Here is an 18,977-nt window from a genome sequence, read left to right as displayed (position 1 = left end):
TTCACCTATTACAGATTGACTTCTGGTGTGAAAGCATGAGTTGTTAACCAGCACCCCACTGAAACTAGTGAAAACTATAAAAATGCAACTACTTAAAGCCTCTGAAAATGGCCCAGAGGATGAACAGCAAATGTTTAAAAACATAATTAGAAAGGTGATTCTGGTATTTGAACCAAGAACACAGAGCTCCCTCTCCCCACAGCACACAGATGAAGGGCTTTCTTCCTAGGGGGAGTACTATATCAGCGTTCTCTTTCTGCCTCCAGGTACCTGAAGCTAAATTCAGAGTCATTGGGGTTGATAGATGAGAACCCCTTTTCTCCCATCTTCTACCCGTGGAACAGGAGGTCTGTGGTGGGTATGGCATTCTGAGAATACTGGGTCCAGGCCCAACCACTTTTTTGTCCTAGCTCCTGAAGTGGTGACCCATGTCAGGAGAGGTAAGCTGAGGACCCTAGGCTGTGGTCCTCTCACCCTCCAAGTGCTCAGCTCATAAAAAAGAGGTTGCCACTTGGAGAGAAGCTTACCATTGTCTACATCACCAGCTCCAGATACCTGGACCAGAAATTTTTCTGGGGAGAAAACAGGCCATAAAGCAGACAGCACCTAATGTCTTCTCAAAAAGAACGGTCTTAAATTGCAAAAGAGAAGGAAGAATTTCAAGCTTAAAGGTGCTCTCAAGAATAGTACAAGTTAATTAAAAAAAAAAAAATAGTACAGGTTGTAGTAAAGACAACTGGGAGGTGATCCAAGACTCAGGCTAAACTCAGGCCTGCTAGTTTGAAGGAGGGATCCTGGTAAAAAGACAGCTGGATGGCGTCTTCCTGAGGCCAGAATAAAAATCAAACTCTGATCCCAGAAAGTGCTGAATTCTATTAAACACTTAAAAAAGAAATAACAACAATTCTTCATAAACTCTTCCAAAAGATGGAAGAGAACACTTGCCAACTCATTTTATGGGGCCAGTATTACCCTGATACAAACCAAAGGCATCACAAGAAAACAACAGACAGATATTTCTAATGAATACAGGGGCAAAAATACTTAACAAGATACTAGTAAACTGAATCCAGCAATACATAAAAAGAATTATACACCAAGACCAAACAGGATTATTCCCAGGAATGCCCAGGATCTTTTAATATCGGAAAATCAATTAATGTATTACATCATTCAACAGAAGAAAAAATAAAAATTATATGGTCATCTCAATAGGTATAGGAAATATACATAACAAAATCTAACACTCTTTCATGATAAAAGTACTGAACAAACTAGGTACTGAAGGAAATTTCCTCAATCTGATACAGAGCATCTATGAAAAATCCATAGTTAACAACATAATTAAGTAAAAGACTAGATATCCTCCCCCTAAAATCATGAACAAGGCAAGAATGTCCATTCTCACTACTTTTATTGAACATTGTAATGAAGTTCTAGCCACAGTAATCGGGCAAGAAAATGAAATAAAATAGCCAGACTAAAAATAAATAAAACTATTCACAGATGACATGATCTTGTATATAGTAAATCTCAAGAAATTCACCAAAAAAGTATTAACTAGTAAATGAGTTCAACAAGGTTATAGTACACAAGATCAATATACAATAAACTGCATTTCTATACACTTGCAATAAATAATCAAAATGAAATTAAAACAATTCCATTTATAGTATAATCAAAAAAGAGAAAATACTTAGCAATAAATTTAATACAAGAGCCCAGCCAGTGTGGCTCAGTGGTTGAACATCAAGCCATGCACCAAGAGGTCACCGGTTCAATTCCCGACCAGGGCACATGCCCAGGTTGTGGGCCAGATCCCTAGTGGGGGGTATGCAGGAGGCGGCCAGTCGATATTCTCTCTCATTGATGTTTCTCTCTCTTTCTCCCTTCCTCTATCTCTAAAATCAATAAAAAAAAAATTTAATACAAGAAGTGTGAAATTAACATTGAAAACTACAGAAACATTAAAACAACAATGAGGTATCACCTCACACCTGTCAGAATGGCCGCCATCAACAAATCATCAAACAACAAGTGTTGGCGAGGGTGTGGAGAAAAGGGGACTCTAGTACACTGCTGGTGGGAATGCAGACTGGTGCAGTCACTATGGAAAACAATATAGTGTTACTTCAAAAAATTAAAAATAGAACTTCCATTTGACCCAATGATCCCACTTCTAGGAATATACCCTATGAAGCCTGAAACACCAATCAGAAAGAATATATGTACCCCCATGTTCATAGCAGCACTATTTACAATAGCTAAGATCTGGAAATAGCCCAAGTGTCCATCAGTAGACGAATGGATAAAAAAGCTGTGGTACATGTACACAATGGAGTACTATGCAGCTGTAAGAAAGAAAGATCTCTTATCCTTTGAGACGACATGGAGGGACCTGGAAACAAGTGAAACAAGCCAAGCAGAAAAAGACAAATATCATATGATCTCACTTATTTATGGAATATAATGAACATAACAGTCTGAGGAATAGGGTAGACCCAGAAACATGAAAGTAGGGTACAGACTGACAACCTTCAGAAGAGGGGGTGGAGGGGAGGGAAGAGATAAACCACAGAACTTATATGCATGTATGCATAACCAATGGACATGAACAACAAAGCTGGGGATGGGGTGGGGGGGGATGGGGAGGAGGGTGTCAATGGGGTTAAAAAGAAGAAACATCTGTAACAAAATAAATAAATTTAAAAAAAGAAAGAAAAAAAAAGAAAACTACAGAAACATTGTTGAAATTAAAGATCTAAATAATGAGGAAACATTCCATGTTCAATGGAAGATTTAACATAGTTAAGATGCCAATACTCCAAATTAATCTACAAATTCAAAGCAATCCCCATCAGAATCCTAGCTGACTTCTCTGTAGAAACTGACAAGTGGGTCCAGCTGATGTGGCTCAGTGGTTGAGCGTCGACTCATGCACTAAGAAGTTGCTGGTTCGATTCCCAGTCAGGACATGCTAGGTTGTGGGCCAATTCTCAAGCGGGGGGTGGGGAGGGGTATGCAGGAGGTGGCAATCAATGTGCTCTCTCATTGATGTTTCTTTCTCTCTCTCCCTCACTCTAAAATCAATAAAGAAAAAAAAAAACTGAAAAGAAACTGACAAGTGGATTGTAAAATTAATATGTAATTGTAAGGGACCCAGATAGCCAAAATGATCTCGATAAAGAATAAAGTTAGAAGACTCACACATCCCAATTTCAAAACTTCATCAATATAGTATGGCACTGGCACAGGAGAGACAAAATTTAATAAAATAGAACTGAGAGTCCAGGAATGAACCCAGACATCTAAGATCATCTGATTTTCAATAAGAATGCCATTCAATGGGGAAAGAACAGTCTATTCAACAAATGGTGCTGAGACAAATAGCGATGTGCAAGAGAATGAACTTGAATGCTTGTCTCACACCATTAAAAACTTATTATTATTTTTAATATGTTTTTATTGATTTTTTTAGAGAGTGAGGAAGGGAAAGAAAGATAGAAGAAACATTGATGTGAGAGAGAAACACAGATCGACTGCCTCCTGCACACCCTCTACTGGGGAGAGAGCACACAACCCAGGCATGTGCTCTGACCAGGAATTGAACTAGGACCTCTCGGTCCATGGGACAGCGCTCAATCCACTGAGCCACAATGGCTGGGCTAAAACTATAAAATGTTTAGAAAACAGAGACAAAGACATAAAGATTAAAAATGGCCCTGGCCGGTTTGGCTCAGCAATAGAGTGTCAGTCCGCGGACCAATGAGTCATGGGTTCGATTCTGTCTGAAGGCACGTACCTTGGTTGCGGTTTGTCCCCAGCCCTGCTCGGGGTCGTGCGAGAGGCAACCAGTTGATGTCTCTCTCACGCTGATGTTTCTTTCTCTCCCTCTCTCTCCTTCCCTCTCTATCTAAAGATAAAATAGAAAAATAACCTCAGGTGAGGATTTAAAAAAAAAAATTAAGAACAGCAAGAACTTTGTAATGTTGGATTGGTAATGAATTCTTTCATATGACAACAAAAGCACAAGCAACAAAAAATGGATAAACTGAAGTTCATCAAAGATGAAACTATTTTATACTTAAAAAGACTGAATCAAGAAAGTGAAGCCCCGGCTGGTGTGGCTCAGTTGGTTGGGCATCAGCCCATAGACCAAAAGGTTGCCAGTTCAATTCCTGGTCAGGGCACATGCCCAAGCTGCAGGCTTGATCCCTGGTAGGGGTCTTGCAGGAGGCAGCTGATCAATGTTTTTGTTTCTCTTTCTTTCTCTCTCTCCCTAAAAATCAAAAAAATACCTGAGGATATTTTTCCATTGATTTTTAGATAGAGTGGAAGTGAGAGAGGAAGACAGGGAGGTGGGAGTGGGGGTGGGGGGAGGAGATATTGATCTGTTGCCTCCTACATGACCTTGACCGGAGCCTGGATTGAACCTACAACCTAGGTAACATGCCCTTTCCTGGGAATAAAACCTGAGACCCTTTGGTCTTCAGGCTGATGCTCTAACTGCTGACCCAAACTGGCCAGGGCTCAATAAAAAATCTTAATATATAAAAAAAAGAAAGTGAAAAGACAACCCACAAAGCGGGGGAAAACATTTGTAAGTCATATAGCTGCTAAAGCAGCGGTTCTCAACCTGTAGGTCGCGACCCCTTTGGGGGTCGAATGACCCTTTCAGAGGGGTCGCCTAAGATATAACAGTAGCAAAATTACAGTTATAAAGTAGCAACAAAAATAATTTTATGGCTGGGGGTCACCATAACATGAGGAACTGTATTAAAGGGTCATGGCATTAGGAAGGTTGAGAACCACTGTTAAAGGATTTGTTTCAGAATATATTAACTCTTAAAATTCAATGATAAAGACACATAACCAATTAACTTGAACAAAGAACTGGAATATACATTTCTCCAAGGAAGATATATGAATGGCTAATAAGCACACAAAAAGTATTCAATGTCATTAGTCATCAGGGAAATAAAAATCAAAACTACACTATCACTTCATACACACCAGAATGGTTATTCTAAGCAATTCCACTAATTAAGAAGAGTTGACAAGGATGTGGAGAAATTGGATCACCTATGCATTGTTTGTAGAAATGTGAAATGGTGTAGCGTTCTAAAATGGTAGTGCTTTGCAATGGCATGAAACTAGAAATCAATTGCAACAAGAACATGCAAAGACATTTCAACACATGGAGGCTAAATAGCATGTTATTAAACAATGAATGGGTCACCGAGGAGATCAAGGAAGAAATTAAAAACTTCCTGGAAACCAATGAAAATGAACACACAACAACACAAAATCTATGGGATGCAGCGAAAGCAGTTCTGAGAGGAAAGTTCATAGCACTACAGGCCTACCTCAAAAAACAAGAAAAATTTTTAATTGACTGTCTAACCTCACAACTTAAAGAATTAGAAAGCAAACAAAAAGAAAACCCCAGAGCAAGTAGAAGAAAGGAAATAATAAAGATCAGAGCAGAAATAAATGACATAGAGACCAAAAAAACAATTCAAAGGATCAATGAAACAAAGAGCTGGTTTTTCGAAAAGATAAACAAGATTGATGGACCCTTAGCTAGACTCACCAAGAAACAAAGAGAGAGAACCCAAATACACAAAATCAGAAATGAAAGAGGAGAAGTAACAACCAACACCACGGAAATACAAAAGATCGTTAACAACTACTACGGACAACTATATGGCAACAAATTCGACAATCTAAGCGAAATGGACAAATTGCTAGAAACACACAGTCCCCAAAACTACTCCCGGAAGAGATAGAAAACTTGAACAGACCAATAACAACTAAGGAAATTGAAGAGGTAATCAAGACTCTCCCAGCAAACAAAAGCCCAAGCCCAGATGGCTTCACGGGGGAGTTTTACCGAACATTCAAAAAAGAACTAACACCCATTCTCCTCAAACTATTTCAAAAAATTCAAGAAGAAGGAAGACTTCCAAACACGTTCTATGAAGCCAGCATAATTCTAATTCCAAAACCAGAAAAAGACATTACAAAGAAAGAAAACTACAGGCCAATATCCTTGATGAACATAGATGCCAAAATCCTGAACAAAATATTAGCAAATCGGATCCAGAAATACATCAAAAAAAATTATTCACCATGACCAAGTGGGATTCATTCCAGGGATGCAAGGCTGGTACAATATTCGCAAATCAATAAATGTGATACACCACATAAACAAAATGAAGAATAAAAACCACATGATCATATCAATAGATGCTGAAAAAGCATTCGACAAAATCCAGCATCCATTTCTGATAAAAACGCTCAGCAATGTAGGAATAGAGGGATCATATCTTGACATAATAAAGGCCATATATGAAAGACCTACAGCCAACATCATACTCAATGGACAGAAACTAAAAACATTTCCATTAAGAACAGGAACAAGACAGGGATGTCCACTTTCGCCACTCTTATTTAACATTGTACTGGAAGTCTTGGCCACAGCAATCAGACATGAAGAAAAAATAAAAGGGATCCAAATTGGAAAGGAAGAAGTGAAACTGTCATTATTTGCAGATGACATGATATTGTACATAGAAAACCCTAAAGACTCCATCAGAAATCTACTAGACTTAATAAATGAATTTGGCAAAGTAGGAGGATACAAAATTAACGTCAAGAAATCGACGGCATTCTTGTACACCAATGATGAACTCACAGAAAGAGAAACTGAAAAAACAATCCCATTTACTATCGCGCCAAAAAAATTAAGATACCTAGGAATAAACTTAACCAAAGAAGTAAAGGACCTATTTGCAGAAAACTACAGGTCATTGAAAAAAGAAATAGAGGAATATATAAAAAAGTGGAAGCACATACCCTGTTCATGGATTGGAAGAATTAACATCATTAAAATGTCCATACTACCCAAAGCAATCTATAGATTCAATGCAATCCCCATCAAAATACCAACGATATATTTCATAGAACTAGAACAAATACTTCAAAAGTTCATATGGAACCAAAAAAGACCCCGAATAGCCACAGCAATCTTGAAAAAGAAGAACAAAGTAGGTGGGATCACAATACCAGATATCAGGTTATACTACAAAGCGACTGTAACCAAAACAGCCTGGTACTGGCACAAGAACAGGCACATAGACCAGTGGAACAGAACTGAAAACCCAGAAATGGACCCAAGGCAATATGCTCAATTAATATTTGACAAAGGTGGCAGGAGCATACAGTGGAGTAAAGACAACCTCTTCAATAAATGGTGTTGGGAAAATTGGACAGCTACATGCAAAAAAATGAAACTAGACCATCAACTTACACCATACACAAAAATAAACTCGAAATGGATAAAAGACTTAAATGTGACCCGTGAATCCATAAAAATTCTAGAAGAAAATGTAGGCAACAAAATTTCAGACATCATACGGAGCAGAATTTTCACTGATACATCACCTAAGGCAACAGAAATAAAGGAGAAAATGAACACATGGGACTACATCAAACTAAAAAGCTTCTGCACAGCAAAGGAAACAATCATCAAAATGGAAAGGCAATCCACTGTATGGGAGAACATCATTGCCAATGATGTATCAGATAAGGGGTTAATCTCCAATATATATAGAGTGCTCATACAACTCCACAAAAGGAAGACAAAGAACCCAATTAAAAAATGGGCAGAGGAGCTGAATAGACACCTCTCCAAACAGGACATACAAATGGCCAAAAGACATATGAAGAAGTGCTCAACATCACTAATCATCAGAGAGATGCAAATTAAAACAACAATGAGGTATCACCTCACACCTGTCAGAATGGCCGCCATCAACAAATCATCAAACAACAAGTGTTGGCGAGGGTGTGGAGAAAAGGGGACTCTAATACACTGCTGGTGGGAATGCAGACTGGTGCAGCCGCTATGGAAAACAATATGGTGCTACCTCAAAAAATTAAAAATTGAACTTCCATTTGACCCAGTGATCCCACTGCTGGGAATATACCCTAAGAAGCCTGTAACACCAATCAGAAAGAATATATGTACCCCCATGTTCATAGCAGCACTATTTACAATAGCTAAGATCTGGAAATAGCCCAAGTGTCCACCAGTAGACGAATGGATAAAAAAGCTGTGGTACATATACACAATGGAGTACTATGCAGCGGTAAGAAAGAAAGATCTCTTATCCTTTGAGACGACATGGAGGGACCTGGAAAGTATTATCCTAAGTGAAAGAAGCCAAGCAGAAAAAGACAAATACCACATGATCTCACTTATATATGGAATATAATGAACATAACAGTCTGAGGAATACAGTAGAACCAGACACATGGAAGTAGGGCACAGACTGACATCCCTCAGAAGAGGGGATGGGGGGGTGGGGGGGTTGGAAGAGAAAAACCACAGAACTTATATGCATGTATGCATGACCAATGGACATGGACAACTAAGCCGGGGACGGGGCGGGGATGGGGTGGGGTGGGGTTGCCAATGGGGTAAAAAATTAAAATATCTGTAACAAAAAAATAAATAAAAATTCATAAAAAAAGAAAAAAAAAATGGTAGTGCTTTGGAAAACACTAGGCAGTTCCTCATATGATTAAAACAGAGCTACCATATGACCCAGAGATTCCATTCCTAGGTATAGATCTAAGAGAAATAAAAACATATGTCCACACAAAAACGTACAAACTAATGTTTACAGTAGTACTATTCATAAGAGTCAAAAGGTGGAAACAATTTAAATGTCCATCAACGGACAGATGGATAAACACAACATGGTAGAGGCATACATAAATACTATCTAGCTACATAAAGAAACAAACAACTTAAAAACATGCTAAGTGAAAGCAGCCAGTCAGAAAAGACTACATGAGATTCCATTCATATGAAATGTCTATAACAGGAAAATCTATAGAGATAGAAAGTAGATTATTGGCTGGGTGATGATGGTGGTGATGAGGTCATGGTCAGAGGGTGATAACCAAAGAATATAGAATTCCTTTGGTATGGATGGACCTAGTGGGTATTATACTCAGTGAAATAAGTCAGTAAGAGAAAGACAGATACCACATGACTTCATTTATATGTGAAATCTAAAGAAAAAAATAAATGAACAAAATTGAAACAGAGCCCGGCTGATGTGGTTCATTGGTTGAGCATCGACCCATGCATAAGAGGTCGCTGGTTCGATTCCCAGTCAGGGCACATGCCCAGGTTGTGGGCCGAATTCTCAGTAGGGAGCATGCAGGAGATGGCCAATCGATGTTCTCTTTCCTTGATGTTTCTCTCTCTCTCCCCCTTCCTCTCTATCTAAAACCAATAAAGAGAAAAATAAAAGAGTTGTTTTAAAAAAAAAAAACAGAACAAAAAACTGAGCCCTGGCCGGTTTGGCTCAGCAGTTAGAGCGTCAGCCTGCAGACCAGAGTCCCGGGTTTGGTTCTCACTAAGGGCAGTTTGTCCCCGCCCCCGGATGCGGTTGTGTGGGTGGCAACCAGTCGATGTGTCTCTCTCACACAGATGTTTATCTTTCTCTATTCCTCCCTCTCTCTGTCTTGCTCTATCTGAAGATAAGTGCAAAAATGTCCTCGGGCGAGGATATAAAAAAACAAAAACAAACCTGAAACAGACTCAAAGACACAGAGAGTGGACTGGTGGTTGACAGAGAGAAGGGGGATTCTGGGACAGGGTGAAAGAGGTGACGGGATTAGGAAGCACCAGTTGGTAGCTACAAAATAGTCATGGGCATGTAAGTAAAGCACAGGGAATATAGTCAAACTATGTTTGATTATAGCTAGATACTAGAAATATTGGGGGGGGGAACACTTTGTAAAGTACATGCTTATCTAACCACTGTGCTGTACACCTCAAACCAATACCAAATAATATTGAAAGTAAACTGTAATTGAAAAATGAAAATTAAAAGAATATAGAGTTTCTTTCCTTTTTTTTTTACTTCCCCAGTATATTCACATTAAAAAATTTCTTTGTGGTGAAATACAGATATGATTTACCATTTTAACTATTTAAAAAGTCTTTAATACTTGAAAGGACTGCATCAAGAAGGTGAAAAAGCAACCCGCAAAAAAAGAGAATATATTTGCAAGTCAAACATCTGCTAAGGCATATGTATCGGAATACATGAAGAACTCTTACAATTCAACATAATTCAACATTCACATTGTTGTATGATCATCACCACCACCCATTTTCAAAACTCTTCTCACATGCAAAACTGAAATCGTGCCCATCAAACATTTAACTATCAGTTCTTCCTTTTTCCCAGACCCAGACAATCACCATCCCATATTCTGTTCCTATGAGTTTGACTACTTAGGTACCTTGCAAAAGTGGGATCACACAGTATTTGTCCTTTTGTGACTGGTTTATTTAAAGCATAGTATCTTCAAGATTCATTCCCATTGTAGAATGTGTCAGAATCGCATTCCTTTTTAAAGCTCAGTAACATTCCATTGTACGTGTATACCATACTTTTCCTTTTTTATTTTTTTTTATCCTCACCCGAGGACATTTTTCCATTTTTTGTTCAGGTAGAGTGGGAGGGAGAGAGAGGAACCGAGAGAGAGAGAAAGATCGATGTGAAAGGAACACATCAAGTGGCTGCCACCCGCACAACCGACCAGGGCCGGAGACAAACTGCAGCCGAGGTACGCGCCCTTAGCGGGAACCGAACCCGGGTCTCTCAGGACTGCAGGCCGACGCTCTAACCGCTGAGCCAAACCGGCCAGGGCTACTTTTCCTTTTTAAAAAAAAATGTTTTTATTGATTTTTTTTGGAGAGAGGAAGGGAGAGAGAGATAGAAACATCGATGTGAGAAATATCGATAGGCTGCCTCTAGCACCTCCCTCATTGGGGATTGAGCCCACACCCGGGCATGTGCCCTGACCAGGAATTGAACTGAGACCTCTTTAGTCCATGGGACGACGCTCAATCCACTGAGCTGTAATGGCCAGACTACAATACACTTTTCTTTATCCATTTATCTGTTGATGGGAACTTGGTTTGTTTTCACCTCAAGGTTTCTTTTAGAAGTGATGAAAATGTTCTAAAATTGAATGTGGTGATGGCTGCACATATGTGAACACACTAAACATTATTAAATTGCATACTTTAATTGGGTATTGTGTTTTTTTTAAAAATTGGTTTGAGAAAGAGGGAGTTGAAGGGAGGAAGGGAGGGAGAGAGAGAAACATTGATTTGTTGTTCCTTATTTATCATTGGTTGATTTTTGTATGTGCCCTGACTGGGGATTGAACCTGCAACCTTGGTGTAATGGTGCTCTAAATAACTGAGCTACCTGGCCAGGGCTGAGTGGGTAAATTGTATGGCATGTTATTTTTATCTCAACAATGCTGTTTACAAACTAGATAAACAAGGAAATGGCAGGATAGACAAATACTATGTATATATAAAAGGTATTTACAGCCCGGCCAGTGTGGCTCAGTGGTTGAGTGTCGACCGATGCACCAAGAGGTCACTGGTTCGATTCCTGGTCAGGGTACATGCCCAGGTTATGGGCCCGATCCCCACTGGGGGGCATGCAGGAGGTGGCCAATCAATGTTCTCTCATAGATGTTTCTCTCTTTCACTCTCCCTTCCTGTCTCTCTAAAAATCAATGAAGAAATAAAAAGTAATAAAAAAGGTATTTACAAAGAAGTTCTATTATATGAAGTTGTCCACAAAAAGGTTGATGATTTAGGAAAAGTAGTATTATGGGAAACTCGACATAAAAATGTTATTGCCATCATACCTTTTTTCTTCATGGTTTTGCAAATATCTTGATTGTGATTTCAAATTATTATATTTTTTGAGGGGAGAATAGACCCTATGTATTCTTCTCAAGCAATAATTAATTAATTTGAAGAGCAAGCCCACATCTGCCACAGCTTTTAATGGCTAATAAAGTTGATGTCTTTGAAAATTTATGAACAATTGGCAAGGTGTGCTAGGAAGTCATTTGGTCTTCTGCTTTCTTAGACCATTGGATGTCTTACTCTCAATGATAGTTAAACAAGCTTCCTGAACTTAATAACATTACTTGGTAGACACATATGCTATGACCCCTAAAGATGTTGTAAGTAATCTATAATCAATTCGAGGGCTGTAGTATCACACATTTAATTCTGTTTTAAAGAGACTGAAGCAGTTAACATAGAAGAAACACTCTGAAACTCATTGGTTCTATTGTCTGATTCACCATCTGTGACAAATAAGCAAATGTCACTATATTTAAACCAAATTTAATCCGTCAAGGAAACTGGAAACTTAAACTATCCAAAGGTTACTCCATATTTGCTTTTGGATCTTTTTTGTTGAATTTTCCTACCAATAACAGCACTCTTGTTTTGAAGCAATTTTTTTTTTAAAAGAGAGAATGTCAGGGAGGATGACAGAGGGAGACAGACAGACAGACAGACATTGATTGGTTGTCCCTGCATTACCCTGACAGGAGCTGGGGATCAAACCTACAACCCAGGTACGTGCCCTTGACTAGCACTGAACCTGTGACCCTCCAGTCCTCAGGCTGAGGCTCTAACTGCTGAGCCAAATAGGCCAGGGCTGTTTTGCAGCAATTTTAAATTTGGGGTGGTGATGGGTTATATTTGTGGTAGACTTTTAGAGGTAGAATTACATAATAATAAAGTACAGTGACTTTGTGTTTTGTTAAATATTGTCAGATTGATTTATATAAAAATGGGCTCATATGCCTAAGAAATCAGCAATGTTTGTCTTTGCACAATACTCTGTTTAATTACAACTAAACTGTTTTATCCTCCTTTTTTTGTTAAAGTTGCCTTAAATCTTATTTCTTAGTCTACTTGGGAATAACACCTAAATTAAAAATATTTGCTGCCTTAAGGACAAACTAGTGATATTTGATGGTTTCTTTCAGCTTTTGTATTTGCTTTATGGGGAAGTGTCTAGGCACCACAATAATCTGGAACAGGGCTCAGAACCAGGTAAGCACTAAAGGCATGTGAACTGTTAAAACAGATTTCACAAATTCTTCAAAGATACCACAACCATTTTTCACAGTAGAGTCTTCTAGGATCTAACTCACAGCCTTTCTTTTATAAACTAAGTTCTGCCCTGGGCAGTGTGGCTCAGTTAGTTGGTCACTGCCCCATGTACCTAAAGGTTGCTGGCTGGATTCCAGGTCAGGGCACATGCCCGGGTTGTGGGCTTGATTCCCATTAGGGGATGCGCAGGAGGCAGCTCACTGATGCTTTGCATAGATGTTTCTCTCTCGTCTCTCCTTCCTCTCACATAGATGTTTCTCTCTCCCCCCTCACTTCCTCTCTCTCTAAAAATCAATAAAAATATAAAGAAATAAAAACAACAACTTCGGATGTTGTTGGGATGATTAAGGGTCAAGATGGTGGCATAGATAAACATGGTACCACCTTCCCCCACAACCAGATCAAAATTACAACTAAACTACAGCACAACCAACCATCTTCAGAACCACCTGATATCTGGCTGAATGGAAATCTTACAACTAGGGAATTAAAGCAGTGGCCATCTGGAGATTGGTAGGAAGGGTGAAGACAAAGAATGGGGCTGGTCCTACACCCACATGTGGAAGATAAAAATTAGGAGGTATATCTCAGCTGTGGTGGTCACCCCTCAGAAGCAACGGATTCCAACCCCACACCAGGCCCCTAGCCAATACGCTAACCGATAAGCCAAACCAGCCAGGGCTCCCTTATCTTTTTTTAAAATATGTTTTTATTGATATTTTTAGAGAGAGAGGGGAAGGGAGAGAAAGATAGAAACATTGATGTGAGAAAGAAATATTGGTGGGCTGTCTCCTGCACACCCCTTACTAAAATAAAGATCGAGCCCACAACCCAGGCATGTGCCTTGACCGGGAATTGAACCAGGACCTCTCAGTCCATGGGATGATGCTCAATCCACTGAGCCACACCGGCCATGTGTCACTTATCTTTTAACTACTGTGCTTCTAAGCTATTCCTCAGGCCAAGGAGAGGTCTCAAATTTTTATTTTCCTCGGAATAGCAGGCCTAGGACTAAAAGTATGTATGGTTCATTCCAAAGCGTAGTCACCATGATGACAGAATTCAAAACTGTCTATGTGACAGCTTTGGATTCTGTCATCATGCTTAGAATAGGGCTGAAAGTAGAGGGGGTCCGGAATTGTGCTCTCTCACCTCCAAACATACTTCCAGGGCCAGGTCCCTCAGAAGTCAAGTACACAAAATCTTTTTTTGTTTCAAGGGATTGATAAATATAAGAAACATGTTATATAGATTCTTATAGGTTTGATCTCCTTCCTTCATGAAAGCCCTTCTACCCTGCATGTAGGTCTGTAAGTAGTAACATATAAAAACATATCTTGTCCGGCTGGTGTGGCTCAATGGTTGAGCGTCGACCCATGCACTAAGAGGTCGCCAGTTCGATTCCTGGTCAGGGCACATGCCCAGGTTGTGGGCCTGATCCCCAGTGGGGGCACGCACGAGGCTGCCAATCGATGTTCTCTTTCATTAATGTTTCTATCTCTCTCTCCCTCTTACTTCCTCTCTCTCCAAAATCGATAAAGGAAATTAAAAAGAAAAAAACAAAACAAAAACAGGTATCTTTTGGTCTCTGTATTAAGTAACACTTATTTCTCTTAGCCTCTGCCCTACAAAGAAATGATTACTTAGGTAATTTTCTCTCGGATAAATGACAAGTTACACTTTGGCTCAAAAAGCAGATAATTCAGCAATTTTTGCAATATCCATTTTACCTGCTTTAGCACAGAATTCTGTCTCTAGTTGACAACTCAGAAACTGAACTGGCATTACATATCCCAAACTTACATAAATTAGAAAAAAGAGGCTCAGCCCTGGCCAGTGGCTCAGGTGGTTGGAGCGTCGTTCCATACACCCAAGGGTTGAGGCTTCAATTTCCAGTCAGGGCACATATCAGATTGCAGGTTTGAGCCCTGGTTGGGGTTTGTAAAGGAGGCAACCGATCGATGGTTCTCACATAAATGTCTCTCTCAAATCAATAAACATAACCTTGGGTAAGGATTAAAAAAAAGGAAAAAGAAAAGTGAAAGAGGCTCAGATTGATAAACTCACACAACAAATGGGAAATCTAATGCAGTATACATTTCTATTTTTATTGTGCAGCAGCTCTACCTCAAAAGAGCTGGGGCTCATTACAACACAACACGCCAAAGCTGCCTGTGAGATTCACAAACTTGCTGTTTAAAGAGCCTATGCTTCTTCAATCTGTGGCAGCCACAGAGCCATATAAGTTCCTCTGAGGTGTGTGTGTTTCTGAAAACACATAAAATGAGAGCTATTTCTCCATTTCCCAAACAGATCCAATGAAGCAAGTGTATCAATCCCCTCTTCCATCTGTAACCATAACTGGGTGGCAATTTCTTATTAGCAATCATAACTAAGGACCCCTTCTTATTAAGAGCAACCTTAATAGGGATGCCATGAGAATAAATGAAGGACTGTGATACATTCTGAACAACAAACTACAGGTATCCAATTCAAAAATTACTATTTTTAACACACTGAACTTATCAGAGAAACGCCTGCTCTTCCAAGTTGAAGTAGCTAATGGAATACTTCATGACTTGCTTTAATATAGAGCTACTATCATTTGCTTCTCTTATATACCTACCTCCCCTTACTGATAAAATATGAGCTCCCCAGAGCTTGAAAAATTTCAGTATATTTTGTAGCTGACGTTACATAAAGGAAATATATTCTTGCGAAACTTCTATAAAATCCTTAAGTATTAACCAACAAACATTCTAAACTCCAAGGTCTATGGCCAACTATTTTATCCCACTTGGGTAAGTTAAAGGAGACTAGTTTTAAGAGAAATTCTGACTTTAGTTTATATATGGAATGCTTTGACTATACTGATTTTGTGAAAAGAAATATTAGAAAAATAGATTGTATTTTTTTATTCTACATTAGAGAATGATCTCAGGTAATGCCCCTGACACAACTTTAAAGTTAGCAACAGACCAAAATCCTGATAAAAATGAGAAGCTACAGGATTAGGTTTCTTAGTCATACTCACCTTAAATTATTTTGTTGGCCAGGTGGAATGACACTATAGTAAACTGGAATTCCTGTTGTGGGCATAGATCCTTGATTAGATTGATTAGGGAAAATAACAGGCTGTTGATAAGTCTGATGGGCAATTCCTTGAGAACCTTGAGGCAGTGAAACCTAAAATTTGAAAGACAATTTAAAGGGAAAAGGTTCTTTAAAACCTTGCAAATGTTAATGTCTCTAGCCTTCATAAACTTTTCAATGACAGCAAACCCTCAATTTTGTGGACCTCAATTTAACAAACTTTGGATTTAATGGACAAAAAAATCTGGTCCGAATGTCATATGTGAAAATAAATACTTTGTTCATTTTAAAATGCTTTAAACCAAGATTTGCTTATAATTAAATTAACAGGTTATTTTTGTCATTAATTCACTATTATTTTTTTTTAATTATTATTATTTTTTATCCTCACCCGAGGATATTTTTCCATTTTTTTGTACAGATAGAGTGGGAGGGAGAGAGAGGAAGGGAGAGAGAGACAGAAACATCGATGTGGCTGCCACCCGCACGACCAACCAGGGCCGGGGACAAACTGCAACCGAAGTACGTGCCCTTAGCGGGAACCGAACCCGGGTCTCTCCGGACCGCAGGCCGACGCTCTAACCGCTGAGCCAAACCGGCCAGGGCAATTCACTATTATTTTTAACAAATTTTAGCAAATAGGCCATATACTGGAAAAAAACACTGTAGTAATTTCGCCCACATAAATAAATATTATGTATCTACAACTAGTCTACATATTTAAATTCAAGAGTCATCACTCATACACAATGTTTGGCGAATGATTAGCATGTGATCACACTGCACTGCACATGGTAATTGGTTCAGTTGTGTGGTGTGACCTTCTGCAGCAGTTTTAATGAGGGCCACCGATGTTCCCAAGTTCTCTAAGCCATGCCCCAGCTGTGCACATCAGTTTATTTGTGGCGACTGGTGAATGCACATATTTACTAGACATATTCAATATAAATTTAAAATTATAGTAATACACACAGAAAACTTTTCTGTGAAATTAAATTTTTCATATATAATTTTAATTACACAAATGTGTTTACATATGTAAGTAAAAGAGGTTAACTAATTTTTCAATTTTTTAACATACACAACATTCGGAAAACCTACTTTATTTTATAACAGACTTGGCTTTAACGGACACCCCCTCACCCAAATTAGTCCATTATATTGAAGTTTTACTGTACCACCAGTTAGGAATAAGCTAAAATTGCCAATAGGCTGTCCTGATAAGTTAGCCATAACACTACCACTTTATTTCTATGTTTTTTTTTTGCTAGAAATTGTTTTTCACTAGCATTTATCAATTGTACTGTAGGCTAGATTATTTTTTAAAAAGATAAGACTCTTGACCTTAAGTAAAAGTTCTTTTAAAAAAATAAACTGTTTCCAAATAAGGATGACCATTTGATATGGAAAGAGTAATACAGTTAACTCCAGGTAGAGGTAAGTAAAACCCAGGTAGGGCACCAGTGAGATACACTGGATCAGAAGGAGTGTGAGCCTTGGAGCTTAAGATATCCAGATGTGATATCAGCTTCATCACTTTGCTACCTATGTGACACTGGGCAAATGACTTTACTTCTGAGGTCCCAGTTGCTTATCTGAAAAAATTGGATGCCACCTTCATTTCAGGGGAGGTATTATCTTTATTATAATACCCATTTACAGGTTCCAGCACAGTAGGCATTTGGTGGACAGTGGATCTTCCAATTTTGTTTTCTAAATTATTAATTACATAAAAACCACATGAGCATAATAGATTCTTCAATTCTGTATTTCAATGTTCTAATTTCTATAGTTTCTAAAATAGAAACCACACAGGTATAATGGGTTCTTAATTTACAAATATGCCACAACATTACAGTTGGATTAGAGTGATTTTGGTACATAAGGCCAATATAAAAGCTTCTGATGATTATGATGATGATGATGATGTTAGCAATAGTGGTAGCAATGATAGCAGTATTAGTAACAGTGACAACAATGAAAGATAATAATACTGAGTACTTATTGCTATGTTCAGGTTCTGTTCTAAACACTTTGTGTATTATTACATCAAGTCTTCCTAATAACCCTAGTAAGATACTTTTATCATCTTGTTTTATAGATGGGGAAAATGAGGTTAAGTAACTTGCCCAAAGTTGTATAGCTATTAAGTAGGGAAGTCAGGATTTGAACCCAGGCCATCTGGCTCCAGAACCTTAGTTCTTTATCCACTTTGCGCTGTTCTCTATAACCTGACTCCGTGATTTATAGGTTAATGATGCACTTCTAAGTCTTGCCAATACAGTATGTTTCTGAAATGTAACTGATCCTTTCAAAATACACAGTAATCTCTTAATTACTTTCAATTTGGCTCAATCATTGCAAAGAGAAAGTTACTGGTTTGATGTATCTAACTCTGTATAACACAATATATTTTAGTCTTTATGTCTACTGAAGCAGTGTTAACATTCTGAAATTATTATTTCTGATTATATCTAAGTTAATACATATACAGAAAAGATTTAGGAAAATTACACAACTCAATCTAGATGATTTAACCTGTAGAATAAATCTGTAACTAGTGGTAAAGAAACCAAACCAAACCACTGAAGTCCCAAAAAAGAAAGAGGGTGCAGTACTTGAGAATGTATAGCTAGGAATACTCTACTGAGGACAGATGATTTCTCTGGCTTATTTTTTACATAACAATTTATCAACACCCAGCTCATCTACCAAAAGCAGGAAGAAAGAGGCTGTCATTCATTGCTCATCAGAGCAACACTTCTCACAATCATTCATCCAGTATGAGGATTATATGAAATACCACAGGAAAAGAACATAGCTTGTAAAAAAGTATGCTATAGAAATTATAATA

At 38.4% G+C, this 18,977-nt stretch overlaps 1 protein-coding gene across 14 annotated transcripts in view; it reads right to left on the bottom strand.

The window, feature by feature from the left end:
• R3HDM1 (R3H domain containing 1) overlaps positions 1–18,977 on the bottom strand; it is a 210,546-nt gene that overhangs the window by 29,312 nt on the left and 162,257 nt on the right. For all 14 annotated transcript variants that reach the window (XM_036253690.1, XM_036253695.1, XM_036253689.1 and 11 more), the window contains one exon: positions 16,065–16,216. In XM_036253690.1, coding sequence (XP_036109583.1) covers positions 16,065–16,216 — 152 coding nt within the window. The remainder of the gene's footprint in view (positions 1–16,064; positions 16,217–18,977) is intronic.

Source organism: Molossus molossus, unplaced genomic scaffold (assembly GCF_014108415.1).
Source record: "Molossus molossus isolate mMolMol1 unplaced genomic scaffold, mMolMol1.p scaffold_m16_p_11, whole genome shotgun sequence".
NCBI classification, from domain to species: domain Eukaryota; kingdom Metazoa; phylum Chordata; class Mammalia; order Chiroptera; family Molossidae; genus Molossus; species Molossus molossus.
The sequence above is the reverse complement of the archived record's forward strand: the minus strand, read 5'-3'. Positions and strand labels throughout refer to the sequence as shown.